The sequence below is a fragment of the Pelmatolapia mariae genome, linkage group LG22, assembly GCF_036321145.2.
Source record: "Pelmatolapia mariae isolate MD_Pm_ZW linkage group LG22, Pm_UMD_F_2, whole genome shotgun sequence".
NCBI lineage: Eukaryota > Metazoa > Chordata > Actinopteri > Cichliformes > Cichlidae > Pelmatolapia > Pelmatolapia mariae.
Genome location: NC_086245.2, coordinates 2,769,794 through 2,797,051, shown reverse-complemented (window position 1 = coordinate 2,797,051; position 27,258 = coordinate 2,769,794). Strand labels below are relative to the sequence as shown.

Sequence of the window (27,258 nt, the reverse complement as noted above, 5' to 3'; positions counted from 1 at the left end):
CACAACATACTCCAGTCATCCTGCCCTAGCCAACGAGGTAATATGATTTATTAACGTGGAAGTGAAAAGGTCATGCAGCTGCGGTTCTATGGGCTCAAATTGTGGTCATAAATATTTTGTACTTGTAAATCAGGATTTGTATGTGTGTAAAAAGAATTTGTGTGTGCGTAAAAAAGATTTGTATGTGTAAAAAAGAATTTGTGTGTGCGTAAAAAAGATTTGTGTTTGGACTTAGCCAAAAAATACGTGTCAAACTCTGCACTCAAGTTTCAAGTTACAAGTATGAATTTTGACCCTATTTTTCTTCCTTTCATCTGGTTGGTCAATGTCATGTCAATCACAAATTTAACTATCCAATCAGAGAACAGATGGGATTGACTGTTGGAGGGGTGCTTTATGGAGCTTCAGGTCCTTGAAGGGAATAAATGCCCTTTTACATGCCAGCCCAGCATTTTCCTTCATCACCACAAAGGAAAACAGTCTGTGGTGGTCTGAGTTTGGTGATTTTTGTGTCACAGGTTTACGTGCTTAATACAGGGACCTCCAGAGCCTTTTCAACAACGCTGCGGACCTCGGGCTCAGCAGCCAGCGCAACAAATTCTGGATCTTTGGCTTTTAGTTAGCAGTTAGCATTAGCAGCACATGCTGCGTCCGATGTGACTCACAGCAATGGTCCCGGGTCAGCCCTGACTTTGTGTTAAACTAATCCTAAAGTAATAATGGTATTTCTAACCACGGATATACCACAACTTTATCCTTTCAACAACTACTGTAAGTTAGGTGACCTAGCTTCTATCGGATATTTATATAGAGATCCTCCAGCTTCAAACTGTATTACCCTTCAAGGACCTGCAGTTCAAAAAAGCGCCCCTGCTGCTCGGTTCACTCTGGCACAGCTGGCTGTTGGCAGAGGTCGCGGGTCGTGGTCCTCCTTGGGCTCTCACACTCTAGGGGCCTCTGGATGTCTGGGGCCTGGATCTCCTCCATGCCTGCTTCATGCCCTGGGGGACGGGGCTATGACTCCCCACACCCCCTAGCAGATCATTACATGGAGAAACCTTTTGAATACAAGCATGCTCATCCACACAGGTGTGCACACAGGTGTAAACCAACACGTTCTCACTCCCAACTCGTCAAATGTGTGACGCATGGTCAGGCTCCCTCTGCTTCACTTATCGACGCGCAGGGTACCCCCCTGGCGTCGAGAATTGACGTGCAGGGTCCTCCTATTGAATCCTATACTGATCCCTAATCGTTGTTTATTGACGACAAGAGATTTCCGCGGAAGAGCCTGTTGTCCGTATATTTATATATTTCCAAAATCACATAGTGACGTGTACTGAACACAATATATTATATAATGTAAACAACTACCTGAGAAACAGCAGATACAGCAGATAAATTAATTATAGGCCATTACTTTTGTATCGTTTATTGCATTTATGGAGGGAGAGGTGTATGCTGGGTAATGGCACAGCTAGCGACCGGGTGACTTTATTCACCCGCTTCGGCTGTTACCAGTCCATACAATGGGCGTTATTAGCAGAAATCAGTCCCATAGATGTGGGCCATCCACCTGCTAGATTGTTCAGAAGGTTGGTATCATCCATCCAGATGGAGGATCACTGACAGGAGCGTGGGAAGACTCCAGAATCCACTCTGGCTGGAATCCGGTGGATACAGCAGTGTTACAGGTAAGACCATTTAAACGGACAGCATTTATAGAATGACTATTAAAAGTCAGCGAGTGTCAATAATGTAAATGTGGTTATGTTAGTAATACACCGAGTGCTGATATAACAGCTTTAAGATGCATTTGTAGATATTATTACGTGTTTTACCGTCTTTATGGTGCTAGCTTAAAGTTACGGTGTAAACGTTAGCTTATATTGTAGTAAAGCTGTTACTGTTTAAACGATGTTAGCACAGAAATATTAGCTTCTGTCATGACTGATGAAGTTACTAGTTAATAAAGTTTCCAGTAAAGTGATTAATCGCAGCCACAGATTGACAGTAAATATCCAGATTAGCTTCAATTCATCTGTAATAAATATGTGCAAGTTTCAGTGCTTCGTTTAAACTGTATGATACTTATACTGACCCAGGGTCAGTGTAAAATACAATCCTAGCTGTGTGAACAAAGCCTGGCTCTTTTAATCCTGCATGACAAACCTCAGGATGCAGGTTCTTATTACTCTTTCCTGCTGGCACACCTGTCACACCTGAGAGTCAGCTAGAAACTTACAGTGACGTGGACATCATGCAAAGACTGCCAGACTGTAATACTGTAAATGATCAGTGACTCAGGTTAACACTAAACTTTAAACAGTCCCTCTGTGTCTCTGTGTGTGCTGAACATTTAGGATTGAGTCAGGCTGCATCAGCTGAATGTGTTATATGTAAATATCAATATTTTTTATTCAGGTGTGGGGATAATATGTAAGACTGCAGTGAAGTGATGTACCAGATTAATCCCTGGCCAAAGGTATTGTACTTAAATCAGACTACTGATCCAGCCACATCAGCCTTTTGTGAGGTCTGTTTAAAGTAGACTAAAAATGAATTCCAGGTTCCTGAGAGGTGGACTGAGAGCACAGAAACACATGTTCATACATACAGCTGTAGCAAGCTTACATTAATTTTAAATAGATTTGTTACTCTGATGTCTGTCTCTCTGTTAGTCCTCTGACAGACTGGTACCTGTCCAGGTGTGCTCTACCTGTGACTACTGGGACAGGCTCTAGCTCCTGTAATAGAAATTTTCTGTTATTCTCATTTAAAGTATTTAAGTGCTTATGCATATGCTTAGTTGTGACACTGTTATAGACTGTTCAGTGAAAGTTTCTAACACTAGATGAACTTACTTCAGCATCAGCAGTTTGAGAAAACAACTCCCTTTACAGGTGCTGATAAGGCCAAGGGCACAAAACAGCATAACCATTGATCCGTTAGGTTTCATAGCGAGGCGCGTGAAGTGTGGTAGGATCAGTTTGTAACTTCCTCCCTCTTCCTTGGAATGCATAAAGGAGTGGGAGCAAGACTTCTGTGGCAGAGCTGACATGATTGTGAACTGTGATGTTTGATGTGTGTTGGCTCTCCTCTACGCAGTAATAAATAGCTTGATCACAGCTCTTTCTGTGTTGCAGACTTTATTTACAAACTTCCACGACACCCCCCACCCTCCCACTGTGAACCTGAATTGAATATTCAGAAGAAAATGAATGGATAGACTGACATTTGTTTAAATACTTCTAGAAATCTGAGCTGTTGGTGTGGTAATAACATTAGAGCTGGCAATCTTTCTTACTGAATCTCTACTGTGAGTCATGTTACCTGAGATTAATTCTATGTTTACCTGACAGCCTGGACAGATGTGCTGTGTGAAGGATGTAAATCAAATCAGATCTTAACTGCTTACATTTAAGGAGCCTGTTCATATTTAATTGTAATATGAACCAATGATTTTTTGATTGCTGATTCTAAGAGAGTCTTTCTGGAAATCCTGTTTGACTTTTTGTCATTTTAATTCTCTTTTCCATTTTCCAGAACAGTTCTCCACAGTCGCTGTCCACATGGGTCAGTGGGACCAAGCAGCGCTCTGCTAATGTGAGACTCTGATCAGCAACATCCAGCAAGACCCAGGCAGCGTTTTCTATCTCCCAGCTGGTGTTTTCTGTTTGTGACTGGAGAGTCAGATCTTTGTTGAAGCTGGAGGAACAGCCTCACACTTGCAGAGGTAAGTCAGTTTGTAGAGATCTCTCCCATCTTGACTTTTATGTGCTAGATTTCTTATCTGAAACAGTAATATTTCAGTGACTGCTGCTTATACCACAGGATAATACACGCTACTGATCCCTGATGGGAGAATCATCACCTCTGCCAACAAAGAAGCCTGGTGGATATTTGTTTACAGTCTGATGATGGGAAATCATGCTCTACATCTGCAAAGTGTGTCTCTTGATTATTATTCATACACAGTAATGTGAATTATGCTTATATCTAGTATAACTGGACCAACCTGGTGCTCTTCATTTATGGAGGCTGTTGAGTCTGAATGTTGGATGTTGTGTATCTTGTGTTCTCTGGGCTTTGTTCTCCTCAGTCTTTTTGCAGGATCAGAAAACAAAACCAGGATGACCGTAAATGTTTCTTCTCCAGTTGGATGATGATAAGACCGTGACACGGTATGCCACCTTTAGTCTTGTGATGAAGCAAAGCTCAGGACGAAGTATGATTAAATGGTACCCACATGTGTGCTGCTGAGAAGGATGTACAGGGGCACCTGCAGCCAAATCCAAGCCTCCTCAGGTTAGTTGTAGTTGCAGAATGCTATAGGACTGAGACAGCTGAGGCATCAAATGTTTGATTAAACGGATGAAAAAGAGAAGTTTCTTCCCTATAATTATCACCAAATTTCCCCTTGTGGGACAATTAAAGGATTATTCTATTCTATTCTATTCACTTTTTAAAATCTTTAGCAACTTCAAGTCTGTCAGCGTGCTGAGGTCACAGAAACAAGAAAAGAAGCTTCAGACTTCAGAGTGTTGTTTACAGTTTTCTGTCATCATGATCTCCCCTGAAGTTTATCACTATTAGGCAAGCAGTAAGTCAACAATACTGTAATGATGATTCTGACTTTGGTCACTGTTGCATAATATTTTAATAATATACAATTATTTTTTGTAATTCATATTTTTTCTGTTAATCAAAAATTTACTTTGTGAAATTTGTATTTGAGAATGAAGAATGTGACAATATATTTTTGTTCAATATTTAATTTCTTTCAGTTGCAATTGTTAAATGAAAAAAAAATAATTTAGCAAACTAATTTATCAAAAATATATATACATATATCTGTATTAGTTTTAATACATTAATTTGACACCTGTATTGAAAATACCATATTGTATTCATACAGAATCAGTTTGGTATCATTGTTTGTCTGATTGCTGAGACTAAGAGCTAGTTTGATCTGTTTAGATCTAAAGTATCCAAAGTTGAGCTCTAATGTTTCTTCACCCCTGTGTGTGTGATATGTGATTTCCTACATGCTGACAGAGCAGAGCGGCAGTTTGTGCTCACAGATGGTGACGGTGTGGAGAGACGGTGGTGTTTCCTCAGAAGAACCAGCAGAGTCACCAAGGGCACCAGTCCATCTCACCACCTTGACTTGCTGACTGATGCTCGTCTGCACTGCACAGAGGAAATCAACTGACCGAGGTTTGTCCAGTGACGTGTTATGAAATGTATATTTGTTTTGTGCTTACAGATATGTTTTTCTTGACAGAGGCTCTGCAGAGGTTAGACAAAGCAGAGAAAATATGTGCTTTACATTTTACTGTGATTTACTGGGACATTTGTTGCCTGATGTTCAGCAGGAATGGAGGAATGGAATCAAAGGGAGATGTTTTTGATGTTTTTGTAATGTGAGTAAATCTTCGTATTATTTATTTGCTTGGTTATTTTAGGAGTGTTTCTGGGTGAGGGAGAGAGGAGTCATCATCCAGGTAAAGTGACGTGGATCAGTGGACACACTTGTCTCCCCTTTAAAGGAGATAGAGAGACGATCTGAGTCATCCCTAAATGTTAGTGCTTTCAAATACACAATCATTTTTAAAGGACAAAAACGAACATCCAACTTTGACTGTAATACAATTAAATTTTTGCATGTGTGTTTTCAAACTCTCAGATGGGCAGGATATCAGTCTTGGACTGTCTAACCTGCCGGAGCAGCACTGAATGACCACCACACATGAGCATGTTCCTGCAACATTCAGCAGCTTTGCTTTTGGTAAGTAGAGTTACCTAACTACAGTAACTATAAACACATGCCATCCATTTCTAACAGCCTGGTTACTTCCTGTCAGTTTTTTTAGAAACCATGTGGTCACCTGACCTAACACTGTTTCTTCTTCTTCCCCTTAATGTTGAAGTGTCAAATGTCCAACAGCTGGAGAGGAAACTAAACCAGTACTGGGCTGTTTCACCAACACGTGCCAGATGCTGTTCCTTCATGGTGACATCACCAGAGACAGCCCCGCCCACCTCAGGACCTCGCCATTGATCATGATGATTATAATGATGACAGCGAGCGGAACTAAGACTGTACAAATCCACGACCAGAATGTTTAGATAGTTTCTAATTATTAATGAATACTGAGAGCCTCTTTCTGTGTTTTGTCTGTTTTGGGTTGTTTTTTTTTTTACCTCATTTGTTACTAAGAATGTTCACCAAACTCACACAGTTTACATTCTGTATGTTTCCATCTTTACCAGCCACACTCTGCCTGCATTTAGAAAACAAACCTTAGAAATCGTCGTTTTTCTCTTTTGTAATTTTGTAATTCAGTGAATATACTGCGCTGCTTCCTTTTATTGCATCACACATGGCTTTAAGTTTTTCAGTGTCCAGTTATTTTTTACTGCTGTTTGAATTCTCTGTATGTTTGACCCTGTAGACTGTTTAATGGACTGCTTGTCTTCCTGTTTGTAACCACTGCCTGTTTTTGACTAAAGATTTGGATTTCTGACTTTAACACACTGCGTGTCCTCCATTTGTGTCCTCTTCCTCTGTGAATGTGTTGCATGTGTCACAGATTCATTTTATTAACAGCTTTCCCACAGTGAATTGCATCAGCATTCATTCACAGCACATTTCAAAAGGATTCAGATTAATACAGTGATCTTATAGTCAGAATTATCCTGACAGACTGCCACTGTAAATTATCTTTCATCAAGTCAATTTTAAAGCTCAGTATTTCAAAGCAGGCGTTATGAAGAATCATATTGGCATTAGGACTGTAACAATATGTACATACAAAGTCAGTTTTTTAATTATGCTAGAATATTGGAAGACAATCAACTTTTAGTGTTTTCTGTATATTAATTATACTGAAACAGAGATGGTGACCCTAACTGTACAGAAGTATACTAAACAACTGACAATCTAACAAACATTATTGGCCTGAGCCGTCATGCACAGTGAGTCTGATCCTGTGCTGTGAGAGTCTGACAAGCATGTTTCTGGTCAGTTTGGAAGAAATAATATCACAATGTAGATCTTTTTTTCAATATTCCTTCTCTTTTACAACATAAACTGTGATCAAAGCTACTTATGTTCACAGCATGTAATATTAGTGACAGTCCAGGGCATTGTGGTCTGTTGAGCTAGGGTTAGGGTTAGCAATTCAGACATATGTAATCAATATTACTCTTGCTGGATATAACAAACACCTAGGAATTCATATTATAATTTGATTTTCATGAAATATTCATGTTCAGTATCAGTCATTTTATATTATAACTACGTATCCACCCAGGCTCATGGTGGGGCAGGGCTCTGTCCTGGGATGCTTGAGTGAAAGGTAATGTACACCTTGACCAGGTATCCAGTCTGTCAGAGTTGTTTTCAATATTTGGTTAAAAAATATGAGTGAAAACAAAAATCTAACTAGGATTCTTGCATATGATGGATGAAGTCTGTCTTTGACTGTATTGTCCAGCTGATCCATCAAACCCCCAGCAGGTAAACCTTATCATGACATAACACAGTAACAATGTAAAAAATTAAACAGCAACAGTCTAAATGTAAAGTGCATTCTAAACTCCTCTTCAATAAATTATTTGGATGTGCAGTGAGTCATTCAGGACTGTAAAACGTGAACTACAGAACCCAGAGTCTTCATCATTAAATCTCTGGTTGCTTCATTTTTCTATCCTATATCAGATACTTTAAAGGTTTTAGTAAAGCTGCATTCTCATGGTGAGGCAAAGTGCTTTATGTGTGTGTGCGTGTGTGTCATGAACGGCTGTAAAAGCCCTTTAATTACAGAACAAAGCGGGGTTTGAGTTCGAGTTACGGCAGACTGTCGCTACTTCTAAACGGAACGCAGCCTTCCTACGGCGGACAGCTGATAACAGGAATCGGACGCGCGGTCCACCCTAGTCCACAGCAACCACCATAGCAACAGCCTAGCATGACTTTAAAAACATATTCTGTCTTCATAACTATCAAAAACGTGAAATGATTTGTAAAGCATGAAAGTGTTACAGCTGCAGAGATATGGCGGTATCTTTGGAAGCTGTTTGCATAGCTAATAATACACGATGTAACCATGGAGACAGTCAGTCACGTGAGCTAGCGGTGCATGTTTACTACAGTGATTAAGGTGATTGTGTGCACAGCGTCCACACGCTGCAGAGGGTAAAGACATTACTTCAGTATTGTTTTATATTTAAATATATTTGCCTTCTGTTGACCATCACCTCAGGTTCACCATTACAGTTTCAGCATACAAATGTCTAAATGTGAACACATTCAAAAAAATCTTGTCTCAGAAATAACCACAGCTGTTCATGTTCGTCATTAGAGTTTTATTTGTAAGAAAATTGTGAACTTCAAATTGTTTATCAAGTCAAAGAACATCTGACACGTCTGAGTCATTCCTTTGTCCTGTGAGAGCTGGAATAAATATATATCCTGACAATTACAGTTGAAACAGTAGAGACAGGTAGAAATGGGATCAGATTAATCTTTGCTTAGTCAGACACGTCCTGTGTTGGCCTTAACCCAAATTTCCCTCGGGGTCACCCTTCAGGATCAATAAAGTTTTATTGAATTGAATTGAATCTTATTAAATAACAAACAATAGCACAATTTTGCATCCATTTCCAAATTGTAGTCAAGCAGCCCAGTCTCATAAATAGGTAACAGAAATGTCTCAAATGTAGACGTGTACAGTCTAGTGTAAGCATTAAAAGATCATAAAGGAAACACTACTATTTATGTGAAACTAATTGTAATAAAAAATGAACAGGTACAGATTTAAAAGAAAGAATCTGAAAACAACACTTTTTTGGTCTAAGTGGTCAAAGTAGAAAACAGAACTGATGTTCAAGAACAAACCGTAGCTGCACTGATATTACACATCTCGATTGTTGTGGTGAACAGACATGTTGCTTTTAAAACCACATGCAGTATGTGACCATGACTGTCCACTGAGACCATAAACGCCACTTCGCTGAAGTCTTCTTCTTCTTCTTCTTCTTGCCATCAAAATGGAAGCAGAAAGAGCATGAGCTGCTTTGATCTACAGAAAGGAAAAAGCAGAACATCTGAGCTGAAACCATTAAGATAGAAACAATCGTTCAATGCAGTGTCTCACGTAGCTTAGCCTGTTACAACTGTTGATACAACCTCAGTACAGTTAACACAGTGTCAGGGAACTCCAGTGTGGGAACTAGTGGCTTTAGGTTTGTAGTCATTTAACTTTCATCCATTCATTCATTTAATTCAGGAGGAAGAAATGTCAGGTTGGTGCAGCCTGGTTACATGCATTTGGTCCCATGCTGTCTTTCACTAAATGACTTGGTTCACTTTATGGCTGGGCTGTATGTGGGGTTATATCATGTTATTTGGGCAGGAGTACTTAGAAAGTTTCTCCATAAGCAGAGCTTCTAACTCTTTTAGCTTTTAGCACATCTGTAGCTGTGCAGGCTGACAGGTTTTTGGTGGCTCTTTTTACCCCACACTGGTTGTGAGTGTGTAAATAGCCCCACTACTTCTTTTGGGTTGCAGTTAACTTGGGAGAAAGGGGTGGGTCTGCCAGGACTAGATGAATAAAAATGATCTGGGATACATAAATTTCATAATGCATGCATATATCTCTATCAATTAAACCTGTCCTGAGGGCTGCCATTTTTACATTCAGTTATTTCTCTTAGAAATGCTGAATCTAAATAATGAATGTGTTACAGTCAAACTGACACTGGTCAGTGTAAATGGCTCATTGGGACATAGAAACCTTTAAATTAAATACCATCACCTGATATCGAGTGTCAAACAATATCAAAGCTGTAAAATCTGTTTACAGTCAGAATTTACAAAAACTATGATTGTAAATAAATTCAAACAAGTGAGCTTTTCTCTTTGTGCTGAATATCAACACTGTGACTTCTTAGACTGTAAGTTTTACTTCAGCACAGTTGTAGAAGCCGTCACTCTAAATGTCTTTTGATAACAAGAAAAAAATACCTTGTCAGTAGACGGCGTGAAGTTCTTCTCCAAACATCTTCTGCCATCGGCTTTGTCTGCTGGTTTGAAGACAATAAACCACAAAAAAGATGATTTAGTCACTTTGTCTGCATCATGCAGCTCGACTGTGTTGTGTAACGATGTTAAATAGCCGTCGTTATCCCTCTGCTGTGTCAGTAGGATTGTACTGTACAGCATCTCATTGATATGTGAGGAATGCTTATGTAACACGATAACAGACGTCTGGTCTTACATCATTAAAATATAACGGGCAGGAGATATTTAGATATTTTTATATTTATATTTATATTACATTTTATAGCTGACAGATATTACTAAATAGACAGAATTTACTAAATGGCTGAAAACATGAAAAATATGTCCATAATCACAAATGACCATGAGAGCCAGTAGAATTAATTCAACTAGACACTCAAAAGACGTCCTTAAATGCTCTTTAAGTGGCAGAACAAATGAACAAACAGTTAATCGCTTACTTGAGATGAAATCTGCTCAGCTACTTTGAAAACAGCTTCTAACTGGTTCCTCCTTTAACAGGACGACTGCTCAGGGGTAAGGCCATCATGCAGTACAGCAACCTTTATGGTTCTGCTTTGATTCACCAGGAACTATTAGGGAAACCTTTCAGCGCCTCCTGTGAAAGACACAGGCATAAACACACAAACATTTATTAACATGTTCCACAGTCTTCCAGTTTGATTTTCTCATCCTGTGGACAACAACGTACAGAGATGCAGGTTTATTGTTAACTTTTGTAAGGTTTCTTTACTGAACATATCCAGCTGCAGCTCCACTGTGATCCTGAACTGGATAAGCACTTGAGAAAATGTGTCAATAAATGGACAAACATCAGCTTACTATATTTATCCAAACAGACGGGACCAATAATGCTTCACTGAGTTAGAGACTTTAACAGTCTCTTCTATGTAAGAATGTCTCGTGCTGATGGACCTGCAAACTTGACAACAAAGGTTTTTCAGACTACATGTAGCTGTCCTCTATGTCAGCTAACACATTTACATTCATGTCACACTTATTTCTGCTTTCCCAGTTTTAACATTATTACTTACATTTTGATTGGATACCTTGATTTTGTAAATGATGAGATTACATAATTGGAATACAATTCAATATAATTCATGTATCCAATTCAAGGTCGCGGGAGGATGAAGCCTATCCCAGCTGATACAGGACAAAGGCAGGCTGCCAGTTATCGCAGGGCTAACACAATAAGTGCAACAGAAAATCCACTTAAATGTTTGATATTTCTAATAATAATCATAATTATGACTATTATTTGAAATATTATTTAAAGGTTTCTTTATAAATACATTTCAATTTTTTTATAACCCCTAGAATATAAACCTGCACTGTTTCAGATTCTGACCTCTGACCTCAGTGACCAGGCTGTGTCCTCACTGCAGCTCCCTCTTGGAAGTACGTCTGCTTCTTGACTTCCCCCAGTGATGACCGCCTGCCCTTAATATCACGTACTGTACCTGAGGAACAAAACAGGACAAACACTTGCCTTCATTTAAGAAGTGCATTCATACAGAGGTAATCTATGGAAACACACTAGTTCACCCTTTGGGAGGAATCAGTTCCTGTGAAACATTTCTGTAAATCAACATCGTGGAGAATGAAATGAGTTCTTCAGGTGACTCAGCAGTTCCACACTGAGAAATGAAACTTCTGTGGAAGAAGAATCTGGATTTTTTTGATTTCCAATCCAGTTAAACTATTAAGGATTAAGCAACAGTGCTCATCTTTGCTCTTCTGAAATCTGTGTTAAACAACAACAAACATAAATTAGTAACAAAAATACAGCTGAGTAAAGGCTTTACAAACCACCAGCAGCCATAATGCTAAATTTTAATCTTCAAATGTTTCTGAGCCGTCTTCAACCTGCTTTTAACACATTAAAGTCCCACAGTCAATGCAGCCTGACTCAATCCTAAATGTTCAACACACACAGAGACACAGAGGGACTGTTTAAAGTTTAGTGTTAACCTGAGTCACTGATCATTTACAGTATTACAGAGTCTGTCAGTCTTTGCATGATGTCCACGTCACTGTAAGTTTCTAGCTGACTCTCAGGTGTGACAGGTGTGCCAGCAGGAAAGAGTAATAAGAACCTGCATCCTGAGGTTTGTCATGCAGGATTAAAAGAGCCAGGCTTTGTTCACACAGCTAGGATTGTATTTTACACTGACCCTGGGTCAGTATAAGTATCATACAGTTTAAACGAAGCACTGAAACTTGCACATATTTATTACAGATGAATTGAAGCTAATCGGGATATTTACTGTCAATCTGTGGCTGCGATTAATCACTTTACTGGAAACTTTATTAACTAGTAACTTCATCAGTCATGACAGAAGCTAATATTTCTGTCCCAACATCGTTTAAACAGTAACAGCTTTACTACAATATAAGCTAACGTTTACACCGTAACTTTAAGCTAGCACCATAAAGACGGTAAAACACGTAATAATATCTACAAATGCATCTTAAAGCTGTTATATTAGCACTCGGTGTATTACTAACATAACCACATTAACATTATTGACACTCGCTGACTTTTAATAGTCATTCTATAAATGCTGTCCGTTTAAATGGTCTTACCTGTAACACTGCTGTATCCACCGGATTCCAGCCAGAGTGGATTCTGGAGTCTTCCACGCTCCTGTCAGTGATCCTCCATCTGGATGGATGATAACAACCTTCTGAACAATCTAGCAGGAGATGGCCCACATCTATGGGACTGATTTCTGCTAATAACGCCCATTGTATGGACTGATAACAGCCGAAGCGGGTGAATAAAGTCACCCGGTCGCTAGCTGTGCCATTACCCAGCATACACCTCTCCCTCCATAAATGCAATAAACGATACAAAAGTAATGGCCTATAATTAATTTATCTGCTGTATCTGCTGTTTCTCAGGTAGTTGTTTACATTATATAATATATTGTGTTCAGTACACGTCACTATGTGATTTTGGAAATATATAAATATACGGACAACAGGCTCTTCCGCGGAAATCTCTTGTCGTCAATAAACAACGATTAGGGATCAGTATAGGATTCAATAGGAGGACCCTGCACGTCAATTCTCGACGCCAGGGGGGTACCCTGCGCGTCGATAAGTGAAGCAGAGGGAGCCTGACCATGCGTCACACATTTGACGAGTTGGGAGTGAGAACGTGTTGTGTAAACACGGGTGTTCACAGACACAAACTACAGTTTTCTTGGCTGCTACCTCAAAGCACATTGTGCTGTACAATGACATTCAATATTTAGTATTTACTATTATTTACACTTAGCTAGATTAATGCGATGGTGTTGTGTTTATTATGTTGCTCTCTTTTTTTGCTTGTTTTCTCTTTTCTTTCTTTTTTTCCTCTCAACAGATGATCTGGGAGATTTTTTTCTTTTTGTGCCCTTTCTTACTGTCCCTCTTGTCCTCCGTTTTTCTTTTCCTTCATCTTTCTTTCTCCCTTTCCTATCCCCCAGTCATGTATGTCTGGTCTGTAACAACTGATAATAAAATAAAATAAATAACAACAACAAAGGTTGATCAAATGGACCGATATGGCAGGGCCATGATGATCCACTTGGTAAAGTAAATCCATTGGGCATCTTTCTTGGCCTTCAGACATTAATTCTGACGGCTAAAGAACCAAATGGGACAGGCAAAAAAAAGAACAACAACAAAAAAAAGGATATGTCTTTCAAAATGAGAAATTCAACATTGCGGAAATGCCCAATAAAAGAAATAACCATGTGAGGATGTATCTTAACACACAAGAAAATAAAAATAAAAATTATAAAGTATATTTCCAACCAGTAATCTGATAAATTGATTCGCCGTCTGATCAAGAAAACGCAAATTCACAGGAGCCTGGAGGCTGCTGCGAGAGGATCCAAAAGCAGATTCAAGCATGGGAGGCAACAATAAAGTTTCAACTAGTTTATTTGCTAAAACACAGGAGTTGCTGGCAACACGAATGAGGGATTCTTGGGAAGAGGGAGAGCGTGATTAGCGAAGCTCGACTGGAGAGGTGAAGAATATTGGAAAGGTATTCTTACTTGGCAGGTGGAGGGTTAAACACCTCTAGGGGAGGTGGATGGCCAGTTGAGCTCCGAGAGTGGTGAGTGAGTCATCAGGTCCCAATCAGCCCAAATAGCAAAGAGAAATAAAAAATCCATGCCATGGAAGAGTTTGGGTCCTAGGAGGTTAAATCATTTTTTGCCTTTTAAAGAACTTATTTTAATATTTCACTGAACAACAAAAAAACCCTCCCTAACAAAAAAGGCAACTTGAAGGGCCACATTGCACTTTGTTTCTTAATGTCAATATACTGGCCACAAGTAGGGCTGATGTGGCCCCCAAGTTAGAGACCCCTGCTTTAAACCATCATCTGATGAAGAATTAAAGGTTATTTTGTGTTTAGTTCTACTCCACTTTTAAATGTAAAAGAATTCAAGGGCCCTTTACAAATTCATTAAAAATGATAATGATTACATATTTGTTTAATATGTGCATTGAAGGACATGTCCTGGTCAAAAATGACTCCAAGGTTCCTCACAGCATTACTGGAGGCCACGGTAATGCCATCCAGAGTAAGAATCTGGTTAGATACCATATTTCTAAGATTTTCAGGGCCGAGTACAATAACCTCAGTTTGATCTGAATTAAGAAGCAGAAAGTTAGCTGCCATCCAGGTCTTTATGTCTTTAAGACATTCCTGCAGTTTAACTAATTGGTGTGTGTTACTTGGCTTAATGGACAGATAGAGCTGCGTGTCATCTGCATAGCAGTGAAAATTTATGCTATGTCTTCTAATGATGCTGCCTAAGGGAAGCATGTATAATGTAAACAGAATTGGTCCTAGCACCGAACCCTGTGGAACTCCATAACTGACCTTAGTTTGTGAAGAGGACTCTCCATTTACATGTACAAACTGGAGTCTATTAGATAGATATGATACAAACCACTGCAGTGCAGTACCTGTAATACCTACAGCATGTTCTAATCGCTCTAATAGGATATTATGATCAACAGTATCGAACGCTGCACTGAGGTCTAGCAGGACAAGCACAGAGATGAGTCCACTGTCAGAGGCCATAAGAAGATCATTTGTAACCTTCACTAAAGCTGTTTCTGTGCTGTGATGAGCTCTGAAACCTGACTGAAACTCTTCAAATAAGCCATTCCTCTGCAGATGATCTGTTAGCTGTTTGACAACTACTCTTTCAAGGATTTTTGATATGAAAGGAAGGTTGGAGATTGGCCTATAATTAGCTAAGACTGCTGGGTCTAGAGATTGCTTTTTGAGTAAAGGTTTAACTACAGCCAGCTTGAAGGCCTGTGGTACATAGCCGATTATTAGAGATAGGTTGATCATATTTAAGATTGAAGAATTAATTAATGGCAGGACTTCTTTGAGCAGTTTAGTAGGAATGGGGTCTAAAAGACACGTTGATGGTTTGGAGGAAGTAATTATTGAAGTTAACTTAGAAAGATCAATTGGAGAAAAAGAGTCTAACTTAACATCAATGGCACTAAAAGTAGCTGTAGATAATATTACATCTGTGGGATGATTATTGGTAATTTTTTCTCTAATGATAAGAATTTTATTTGTGAAGAAGTTCATGAAGTCATTACTAGTTAACGTTAAAGGGATTGTTGGCTCAGTAGAGCTCTGACTTTTTGTCGGCCTGGCTACAGTACTGAAGAGTAACCTGGGGTTGTTCTTATTTTCTTCAATCAGTGACGAATAGTAAGATGTTCTGGCTTTGCGGAGGGCTTTCTTATAAAGCAACAAACTATTTCTCCAGACTAAATTATGATCCTCTAAATTTGTGACACGCCATTTCCTCTCCAGCTTACGAGTTATCTGCTTTAGGCTACGTGTTTGAGAATTATACCACGGAGTCAGGTACTTCTGGTTTGAGGCCTTAGTTTTCACAGGAGCTACAGTATCCAAAGTCGTACGTAGTGAGGAGGTAAAATTATTAACAAGATAATCGACCTCTGTTGGAGTAGTGTTCAGATAGCTGCTCTGCTCTATGTTGGTACAGGGCATTGAAGATGATAACAGTGGGTGGATTATATTCTTAAACTTAGTTACAGCACTTTCAGAAAGACATCTACTTTGATAAAGTCTACTCTCCACTGCTGTGTAATCAATTATTGTAAATGTAAATGTTATCAGGAAATGATCAGACAGCAGAGGGTTTTCAGGAAACACTGTTAAATGTTCAGTTTCTATGCCATATGTTAAAACAAGATCTAGAGTGTGATTAAAGTGGTGGGTGGGTTCTTTTACATTTTGAGAGAAGCCAATTGAGTCTAATAACAGATTAAATGCGATGTTGAGGCTGTCATTTTTAGCATCTACATGGATGTTAAAATCACCCACAATAATTATTTTATCTGAGCTGAGCACTAAATCAGATAAAAAGTCTGAGAAATCAGAGAGAAACTCTGTGTAAGGCCCAGGTGGACGATAGATAATAACAAGTAAGACTGGTTTCTGAGTTTTACAGCTGGGGTGGACAAGGCTAAGCATCAGGCTTTCAAATGAATTAAAAGTCTGTCTTGGTCTTTCGTTAATTAATAGACTGGTGTGAAAAATTGCTGCCACACCGCCCCCTCGGCCTGTGCTTCGAGGTTTCTGGTAGTTAGAATGACTCGGGGGTGTTGATTCATTTAAACTAACATACTCATCCTGCTGCAACCAGGTTTCTGTAAGGGAGAGTAAATCGATTTGTTGATCAATTATTAAGTCATCTACTAACAGAGACTTGGAGGAGAGAGACCTAATATTTAATAATCCACATTTCACTGTTTTACTCTTTGGTTCAGATGTGGATACTGTATTGTTCTTTCTTTGTGATTTTTTATGTTTAAGTTGTTTATTGCTGGTTTTTGGTTTGTTTTTTGTCTTTTTGGGAGCTGACACAGTCTCAATGGAGATGGGTTTCTGGGGGGGTAGCAGGAGGAGAGAAGCTGCAGAGAGGCGTGTAAGACTGCAACTCTGCTTCCTGGTCCCAACTCTGGATAGTCATATTTTGGGGGGTTTAATAAATTTGTCCATATTTCTAGAAATGAGAGCTGCTCCATCCAAAGTGGGATGGATGCCGTCTCTCCTAACAAGACCAGGTTTCCTCCAGAAGGTTTACCAATTATCTATGAAGCCCACATCGTTTCTGGGACACCACTCAGACAGCCAGCAATTTAAGGAGAACATGCGGCTAAACATGTCACTCCTGGTCTGATTGGGGAGGGGACCAGAGAAAACTACAGAGTCCGACATTGTTTTGGCAAAGTTACACACCGATTCAATATTGATTTTAGTGACCTCCGATTGGCGTAACCGGGTGTCATTACTGCCGACGTGAATTATGATCTTACTGTATTTACGTTTACCCTTAGCCAGCAGTTTTAAATTTCCTTCAATGTCGCCTGCTCTGGCCCCTGGAAGACAATTGACTATGTTTGCTGGTGTCTCTAGCTTCACATGTCTGAGAACAGAATCACCAATTACCAGAGTTTGACCCCCGGCGGGTGTGTCGCCGAGTGGGGAAAAATGGTTAGACACATGAACAGGTTGGTGGTGTACCTGGGGCTTCTGTTTAGGACTATGCTTCCTCCTCACCGTCACCCAGCCGCCCTCTTTCCCCAGCTGCTTGGGGTCTGCCGGGGAACAGCTAGCGGGGCCTACGCTATCTTCGGCTGCACCAGCTGCAGGGGCCTGGCTAGCTACGGGTGAATGAAGGGTGCGAAGCCGAGTCTCCAATTCAGTAATCCTGGCCTCCAGAGCTGCAAATATGCTACATTTGTTACAGGTATCATTACTGCTAAAGGAGGCCAAGGAGTAACTAAACATCTGACACAATGAGCAGGAAAGTGCAGGAGGGACAGGTGAAGTAGCCATGGTGCTAACGAGTCGGCTACGAGCTAAGCTAAGCTAGCGAAACAGTAAAGAGACAGTGAGTGAATACTTTGGCTATAAATTAGGTAGTGAGCACACAGAAAGGGTGATTCAGATGAAGCACGTTAAGATTATACTATGAAAAAGGGATGTATCAAAAGATTTAAATTAAATTGCTAAGCAGAAAAGCTACTCAGAAACACCACTGTGTTTGAGCAGGAACAGGAAGTGATACTCTACCACAAAGCGAGCGAACACAAATTAAAACTTTGTACTTCAGATTCTTTCTAATCACTCCTTGTATTCGTTGACTCTCCTGTCTGTGAGTTCTCCTCAGAACAAACAGCTCATAAGAGACACTAAAGACTCTTTCTTCTTTAGACTTGCTTTGTAGTCTGGTCAGACTGTTTCCATGGCAATCAGGTCCCAGCATTCCTTCATGAACCAGTCTGTCCCGTACAGGTGAGCAACACCACCAACAACCTACCACACACATTCATGTAACTTTGAACAAACATAAAAATAACCTGTACAATTTTAAACCTCCTTTTTCAGCTTTTGCCAAAATGCAGATCTCCTTAATGGTTCTTTCAGCCTGTGTTTTATTTTACAAGTGTAAAATAAAGACATCATGTTGTACAGAAACCTTTGCTTTTGTCATTGCAGTTTCACAGCATTTGAACCCATTTAAAGATGGTATTTTTTATCTCATTTACTAAAGACAAAGTGAGAGAACATGTGATATATATAACATGTAATCTTCATGACTTTAACCTCCCTACATGTTTTATAACATTTATTTATTAAAGTTACACACTTTCCTCAGGGACTGATAAACTTGTTTGCATGATCTGAGCTGACCGAAACAAATTCCACCTTCCAAAATGTTCTTACAACCTTCTCCCAACTTTATATAAATTGTAAGAAAGGCAATCAAAAAATGCACGTCTTTGTACTCTCTGTTATGGACACAGATCTATAGATCTTTATGGACAGAGCAGTATGAAAGATGCAAATTGGTGCACTGAGTAAGGTGCAGTGAAATGCTGAACAATTGTACCTCCTCAATAATCATTTGTTGTTTGTGTCACGGGCGTAAGCTAAAAGGGAGCCCATTCTATAACGGGGACATCAGCAGGGGGTGATCACGGAAACAGAAGACGTATTACCCGGTTAAAATAGTCAATAAAAAATAAATACACTTTATTTACAACAGTTAAAAACACTAAAATACCGTGATCAGGGGAGAGAAAAATAAAAACATAAAACTCAGCACAATAAAAATATAACGGTGCTCAGTCCATGAGCTAAGTCCCAAGTTCCAAGTCAGGCTCTGCCACCACTGTTATGGTCCTGGGTCATTTTGACCCAGCGTTCTTCACTTCCTGTGTTTCTGTATCATGTTCATTTGTTATTTTTGGAGTTCCTATCGGCCCTAAGTTGTTTAGTTTATTGGGTTTTATTTTATGTTTCCCCAGTCCGCCATGTCTGTGTTCTCCCTCCTGCTCCTCAGTGTACTCTCTCTCTCTTCACGCTGCATCTCTGTGTATTTCCTGTTTTATTGTGAAGGTCTGTGTCTTATGTCAGTGTATTTAGTTTACGTTTCCCCTGTCTCGTCTTGTCTGATTACTCCCAGCTGTGCCCTCCTTCTGTGTCTCATTCCCTGATTGCCTCTTTGTGTTTTCTGGTGTGCGTTGCTGGTTCGTCTGTTCTTTCCCTGCGTCATCCTGTGAATTCTCCCTTCTTGTTGTCTAGGTTTTAGTTTTCCCAGTATACATTATTTCTGAGTTCTATTTCTCGTCACTCTCACCTTTTGTTTGTTAATCACTCAGTCTCAATAAAGCCCTCTCACTTCACTGCAATATCCACATCTTGGGTCCTTTGTTAAATTCTACACGGCTCACCCCGCAATCCGTGACAGCCACACTTCCCGGCCGTGAGGAATCCACCGATTACACCAGTGGGAGCCGGGCCGACCGCGTCTTCTGTTGTCACCTCGCCGCTCCGCTCGAGCTTCCGCTAGGCACAGGAGAGCAGTGGCGGTCACTCTTCTCAATTTCCTGGGGTATTACATGAATCTTAACAAGCTCTGAACTCCGCCCGCCGCTGCTCCGGGCTCAAACGTACAGTTGGCTTTCGTCAAGCACCCACTGTCAGCAGCGCTGTTGAAAAGGCTGTGGAAGTCCCTGTATTAAACACTTAGACCTGTGACACAAAAAATCACCAAACTCGGACGGCCACAGACCGTTTTCCTTCGTGGTGATGAAAGAAAACGCTGGGTTGGCATGTAAAAGGGCATTTATTCCCTTCAAAGACCAGGGGCCCGTTCTTCGTACCTCGCTTACTACATCCAAGATCAAATGACACATCCAAGATCAAATCATCGCGCTAACCTTGAGCTCGCTAATCTGGTTCTCCGAACACACCTGTTGTTGATGATTAGTACAGCTGGATGAAGTAATCTGAGATCACTGGGTGGCTCAAAAGGGGCTACGCATCGATAGTAGAAACATTGATTGGCAACCCTGTGATTGGTCGGCGAAGATGGCGAAGGAGCGCGCTCAGTATTTCACGGCAGCAGAGCAAGAACTCTTGATTGAGGGATATCAGGAGTTCCAGAGTCTAATTAAAACGCAGGGGAACACTGCAAAGGCTGCAAAAGCAAGGAGAGAGGGCTGGCAGAAAGTTGCTGACAAATTAAACTCGTAAGTAATCTATTATATTACATTATATCATGTGATATTATACAATACCACATTATATTATATTACACCATATCCTCTTTCACATTAGAGCCACAACAGGACCCACTAGAACATGGGAACAAGTAAAAGTTAAATATAAGAATATACTACAGAATGGTAATATCTATCACTCATATTGCATTCAGTCTCTTGAAAAGAGACCCTGAAATAACCTGTTTGTTTGGTCATAACAGCAACCAAGAAAAGGGCAGAGCAACAACAGACAGGTGGTGGTCCTGCACCCCCTCGTCACACCCCGGCAGAGGAGCTGGCCCTAGGGTTGAATGCCACCAGACCCATTGTTGAGGGCATCCCCGGGGGCAGCTCCTCCTTAGACCAGCAGCCGGGGTGCAGTAGTAGCAGCACCTACATAACTGGTAAATGAGCTCATAATTCCATTTGTAAAATGCCAAATATGTGGTCGTTGCCGTAATCACAATGCTGGTTGTACACTGTGGGTGTTTGTGTGTGCAGGCGTACATGACACTCCGTCACTTTTACCTGTTCCCATGCAAGGGGTGACTGAAGCATGCACAGTAAGTTGGGAGATACACACACACACACACACACACACACACACACACACACACACACACACACACACACACACACAATCTGTTGTGTAATGATGTAGACCAATAGGCTGTACCACATCCCTTTGTAACACCATGTTGTTCCCAATGCACAGGACAGTGAAGCAACCCTGTCAGATGACTGTGGTTTGGAGGAAGCCCCTGTAAGTGCATGCATAATTTGGCCTGAATGTGTATCTACTTGTGTACTGCCATGTGTTTCTGACTGCAGTATGGTTTGCAGGCCAAGAGGCCGGCAGAGGGGCCTGATACAGAGGTGTGTGGGCAGTCTTGGAATTAATTCTACCTCCTACATGACATGTATTGACCGTCAAATGTTGTCCCTACAATTGGAACAGGGTGACATCCGTGTGCTCTATAAGAGAAGTCTCCAGCAGAAAATAGAGTACACTGAGCTGAAGAAACAGAAGCTTCTCGGTGACATCGAACTCCAAGCCCTAATGAGGCAAAAAGTACAACTGGAAATCGAGTTGCTACAGAAGGAACTACAGAGTTAGTAACAATACACTTTCATACAGAGCACTATTGGTAACCTTGCGTGGCACAGTATATGTTATTTTCTTTTCCAGGCAAATGATGGCTGCCTTCTGGTGGACGAGACGGCACGGAAATGCCCAAATAAATATCACAGGATAATATGTTTGGTCAAGTGTTTAATATGCGAAATTGTGTTGCACAATTCTGTCCCGTGCAGCTCTGCCACTGGGTTGGTCCAGGTGCACTGGCTGGAGGTCATCAACAGGCTGCACCTCCACCACAGGGGTCCTCTCCTTTCTAATGGTGGCAATGTTGTGCAGTACAGCACATGCAACAATAATGTCACATGCCCTGTCAGGTGCAACCCTCAGACCTTTCAGACACTGAAATCTCTCCTTTAATTGCCCAAAGGTCATTTCAATGCGTGCCCTTGTCCTGGTTAAAGCTGCATTGTAGCGGGTCTGTGGCCCAGGGTTGGGGTCAGGGAACGGTGTCAGGAAGTACTGCCTGCATGCATAACCCCTGTCCCCAAGAAGAATCCCATCGTAGGCCCCTGTGTAATGGAGAAATGCTGTTATGTTAGGCCCAAGATAAGTATGACATATCGAAATACGTCTCTTTTACTTACCACGCTCAAATAATGTGCATAACCCTGACTCTCTGAAGATTCTTGAGTCATGCACTGATCCGGGCCATTTAGCTTCCACATTGGTGATGTGGCACATGGAGTCACACACCATCTAAGGGATGTCAGTATATGTGAACACACTCCATTCCATTACATATTACCGTCTGGAATATTAGTATTACTCACCTGCACATTTATACTGTGGACCCCCTTTCGGTTGACAAAATCCCCTTCATTGGGGCCTGGGGGGGCCTTGATTGCAATGTGTGTGCAGTCTATGGCACCAATCACATTGGGGAAGCCTGCGGACAATCGTGCTACAGTTACAGACATAGGTCATGATTGCATCACATTCATTATCGATTTTCATGTACCTGCAATGGCGAAAAAGCCCTGTTTGACAACCTGTGGTCTCACGTGGCTTGGGAAAACCACAAACACACCCAGGAATTGCTTGAGTGCCAGGTATACTTTGCGAATGGCACGGCAGACAGCACTTTTGCCAATGTTCTCTGCGTCTCCAACAGCGTACAGAAACGTGCCACTCGCAAAGAAACGCAAGGCAATGCACACAGTTTGTGCAGTTGTTAACGCCCGACTACGGCGAGTGGAACTCTTAACATAGGGATCCAACAAGGTGGTTAAGTAAATAATACCCTCACGGGAAAAGCGATACCTCTCTATGAGCACACTGTCGCGCTGAGCTAAGGGATCCTGTCTATCCCGCAATGTCCGCTGTATTCTGAAAACTCTCCTTATCACTCTTGCACCTTCCGCAATGGGTTGCTCGCGTATAAACGGACAGGACATGGCTGCGACAGACTTCCCAAATCCACCTTCGCTTTTATAGCCGTGGTCTCTCATCTTGATTGCACGTAGTAATTTACTTATACTACCCTAAAATATGAATTACATCTGACATGATCTACTACATGACATAGAATGGTTAAGAGTACATTTCCCTTTTTTTCGGAAATGACCTGTATGTATCTGTATGAAATCAATAAAAGCATCAAATGCTGCATTATATTTAGTTACATTGATAATATTTATTTATGGTAAAACAGTGGCGAAATATCGCTGTTGCTTTCATATAACTGCAGTGGACATACCTGAGTGGCCGCGATCTAATCCTGTTTACATAAAGTAAACCTGCTCCCGAGCAGGTTTACGCTTACGGATCTGTTGCTATGACAGCAAGTCCCAGATGAGCTTCGGAGAACCGAACGATCCAAGATCACGCGAAATCGTCAACATTCAAATCCGGCTAACTTACTTAAGCGAGGTATGAAGAACGGGCCCCTGCAGTTCAAAAAAGCGCCCCTCCGACAGCCAAACCCATCTGTTCTCTGAGTGGATTGTTACATTTGTGATTGTCATGACATTGACCAATCAGATGAAAGGAAGAAAAATAGGGTCGAAATTCGTACTTGTAACTTGCAGGGTTTTTTTTTGGCTAAGTCCACACACAAATCTTTTTTACACACACACAAATCTTTTTTACACACACACAAATTCTTTTTACACATACAAATCCTGATTTACAAGTACAAAATATTTATGACCACATTTTGAGCCCATGGTTTCCCACTGAGACTACCCTCGACCGCTCTCAGCTCACTGGGCCAGTTTTCTAATATGGGGCATCCTTTTTGCTAACCCTCGGTTTGGCTCGCCATTCTGTTCACTTCTCTCCACCCCCTGTCATTACGTCGTCTCCTCTCGCTGCCCTTCAGGTGTCTCTAATCAAGCATAAAGTGGAGGAAGGCGGAAGGGAGGGGCTTCTCCCCAAACACAAACAATATATACAAAAACATGCAACACTACAATATGCTCTAACAAAAATAAACACTGACACAGCAACACGTGTAAGGGGAAAAAAATAAAAAGAGGGAATATCTCCCATCCCCTGGATATCATTTGTTGTTGCTCACTAAATTATACAAAAGTGTGTTACATCCTCGGTGTAATAAGAATGTGTCTCCCCACTCCAACTCCACCCAAGAAAGAGCAAAATCTCTGAGCAAGTGTAAATGCAGTGCAGCCGTTTATTGACTTTGGCAGTGAGCTGTGCCAAAATAAAAAACAAAAGATCTCCAAAGGTCCCTAATCTTCTCTTCCAAACTAAAAATAAAAAAAGTCAATTTGTTTCCCTAAACTCCTACTGCAAAAACAAGGGAACACAGGTTTCAACAACAAAGACTCACTGCTATGAGGCTGCTGCAGTGTTCAACATATACCATCAGAGAAGGGGTTACCTAATTTACAAAAGTATTTACAACTGTCCCAAAAAAGTTGATTTTGTTTCTTTGGATGAGCCATTTTTAGTTGGAGAAAGGTTTCTTTACTCATCCAAGTGATGAAACTTTCTCTCACTGAAAACACTACGAACAGAATTTTGGGGGATTTCCTCACCTGGGGCCCGTTCTTCGTACCTCGCTTACTACATCCAAGATCAAATGACACATCCAAGATCAAATCATCGCGCTAACTTTGAGCTCGCTAATCTGGTTCTCCGAACACACCTGTTGTTGACGATTAGTATAGCTGGATGAAGTAATCTGAGATCACTGGGTGGCTTAAAAGGGGCTACGCATCGATAGTAGAAACATTGATTGGCAACCCTGTGATTGGTCGGCGAAGATGGCGAAGGAGCGCGCTCAGTATTTTACGGCAGCAGAGCAAGAACTCTTGATTGAGGGATTTCAGGAGTTTCGGAGTTTAATTAAAACGCAAGGGAACACTGCAAAGGCTGCAAAAGCAAGGAGAGAGGGCTGGCAGAAAGTTGCTGACAAATTAAACTCGTAAGTAATCTATTATATTACATTATATCATGTGATATTATACAATACCACATTATATTATATTACACCATATCCTCTTTCACATTAGAGCCACAACAGGACCCACTAGAACATGGGAACAAGTAAAAGTGAAATATAAGAATATACTACAGAATGGTAATATTTATCACTCATATTGCTCCTAGTCTCTTGAAAAGAGACCCTGAAATAACCTGTTTGTTTGTTTATAACAGCAACCAAGAAAAGGGCAGAGCAAATAAAGACAGGTGGTGGTCCTGCACCCCCTCGTCACACCCCGGCTTTTTGTATTGTGACATTTATTGACATTGTGGGTTTTTTGTGTGTAGTGTTACATAACACTCCATCACTTTTACCTGTTCCCATGCAAGGGGTGACTGAAGCATGCACAGTAAGTTGGGAAATATATATATATCGATATATCTATAGAGAGAGAGAGAGAGAGAGAGAGAGAGAGAGAGAGAGAGAGAGAGAAAGAAAGAAAGAAAATAATACCCTCACGGGAATATCGATATCTCTCTATGAGCACACTGTCGCGCTGAGCTAAAGGATCCTGTCTATCCCGCAATATACGCTGAATTCTGAAAACTCTCCTTATCACTCTTGCACCTTCCGCAATGGGTTGCTCGCGTACAAACGGACAGGACATGGCTGCGACAGACTTCCCAGACCCACCTTCGCTTTTATAGCCGTGGTCTCTCATCTTGATTACACGAAGTAATTTACTATTACTACTCTAAAATATGAATTACATCTGACATAATCAAATACATGAAATAGAATGATTAATAGTACATTTCCCTTTTTTTCGGAAATGACCTGTATGTATCTGTATGAAATCAATAAAAGAATGCTGCATTATCTTTAGTTACATTGATAATATTTATTTATGGTAAAACAGTGGCGAAATATCGCTGTTGCTTTCGTATAAATGCAGCGGACATACCTGAGTGGCCGCGATCTAATCTTGTTTACATAAAGTAAACCTGCTCCCAAGCAGGTTTACGCTTACAAATCTGTTGCTATGACAGCAAGTCCCGGATGAGCTTCGGAGAACCGAACGATCCAAGATCACGAAATCGTCAACATTCAAATCCGGCTAACTTACTTAGCGAGGTACGAAGAACGGACCCCTGGATGGTTAAGCATGCATCAAGATATTTACAACTGTTTACAAAGACCTCAGCTAGCACTCATAACACCAGACACACACATTTACTCACACTCACTAATGGAGGTTTTGACTCAGGATTTCACACAGAACACAAAGCTACCATCAGAAACACAGGCTGTTTGTTGGGGGTGGAAGCCAGGAGAGAGGGGTGAGGTGGCTTTCAGTCATCAGGTGGTCAAGAGCTCCCTGTCTCTGCTCAATACTATGATGAATGAATGATTCTGTCACAGTTAGTGAGGCAACTGTGTGGAGAGAAGAGAGAATGGACCCAAGTGCAGGCACTGAGGTGAGTGAGTTTATTTAATGAAAAGACAAAATGTAAACAAAAGGAGAACATGGAGGGACTCAAACTATCAAAACCTAAACTGGGATAAAGTAACAAAAGAACATGAGGAAAGAAGAAAACATTACAAAAACCTGAACACTGGGAACGAGGAGCCTGAGACATAAACATGAGATGAGACACAAGATGAGAAATAGCAGATTAAACGCAGACAAACCAGCAACAAACAGAAGGAGACACATGGCTTAAATACACAGAGGGATAAAGAGGGAATGAGACACAGAAGGAGAGACTGCTGGGAGAAATCTGACATAACGAGACACGGGGAAGCAAAACTCACTACACTGAACACAGGATACAGACTGTCAAAGTAAAACAGGAAACATAACACAGAGGCGCACCTGACAAGAGGACACAGAGCAAATATGGAACACAGAGAGAGAAACCAAAAAGGCTAAGACCTCTAGATAACACTGAAACCAAGAGACTCGAAATGATAAAAAAATGAACAAAAGACTATATAATAATTCAAAATACAAAATAC

The 27,258-nt window shown here is 40.8% G+C and overlaps 1 protein-coding gene and 3 long non-coding RNA genes across 7 annotated transcripts; 2 read left to right on the top strand and 2 right to left on the bottom strand.

Annotated features, from left to right (window-relative positions):
- Positions 1-1,603: 1,603 nt before the first annotated feature.
- On the top strand, positions 1,604-3,924 carry LOC134619738 (uncharacterized). The gene is made up of 3 exons (XR_010092038.1): positions 1,604-1,694; positions 3,547-3,736; positions 3,835-3,924. It is a non-coding gene; the product is annotated as an uncharacterized LOC134619738 (long non-coding RNA).
- A 238-nt stretch (positions 3,925-4,162) lies between these two features.
- LOC134619810 (uncharacterized) lies at positions 4,163-6,159 on the top strand. Of its 3 annotated transcripts, none has more exons than XR_010092054.1 (6): positions 4,163-4,308; positions 4,479-4,603; positions 5,085-5,220; positions 5,469-5,585; positions 5,690-5,791; positions 5,934-6,159. It is a non-coding gene; the product is annotated as an uncharacterized LOC134619810 (long non-coding RNA). The 3 variants fall into 3 exon arrangements; XR_010092053.1 differs by having other exon boundaries at positions 5,059-5,220; XR_010092055.1 differs by lacking the exon at positions 4,479-4,603 and having other exon boundaries at positions 5,059-5,220.
- A 4,377-nt stretch (positions 6,160-10,536) lies between these two features.
- Positions 10,537-13,041, bottom strand: LOC134619805 (uncharacterized). 2 transcript variants are annotated; one of them, XR_010092051.1, is made up of 3 exons: positions 12,680-13,041; positions 11,442-11,553; positions 10,537-10,688 (listed from the first exon to the last, which is right to left on the bottom strand). It is a non-coding gene; the product is annotated as an uncharacterized LOC134619805 (long non-coding RNA). The 2 variants fall into 2 exon arrangements; XR_010092052.1 differs by having other exon boundaries at positions 11,449-11,553.
- Positions 13,042-21,983: 8,942 nt separating this feature from the next.
- On the bottom strand, positions 21,984-23,245 carry LOC134619912 (putative nuclease HARBI1). Its single transcript, XM_063465680.1, has 4 exons — positions 22,810-23,245; positions 22,622-22,737; positions 22,436-22,547; positions 21,984-22,360 (listed from the first exon to the last, which is right to left on the bottom strand). Exons 1-4 carry the CDS (start codon positions 23,243-23,245, stop codon positions 21,984-21,986), a joined length of 1,041 nt encoding a protein of 346 aa, XP_063321750.1.
- Between the last annotated feature and the right edge of the window lie 4,013 nt (positions 23,246-27,258).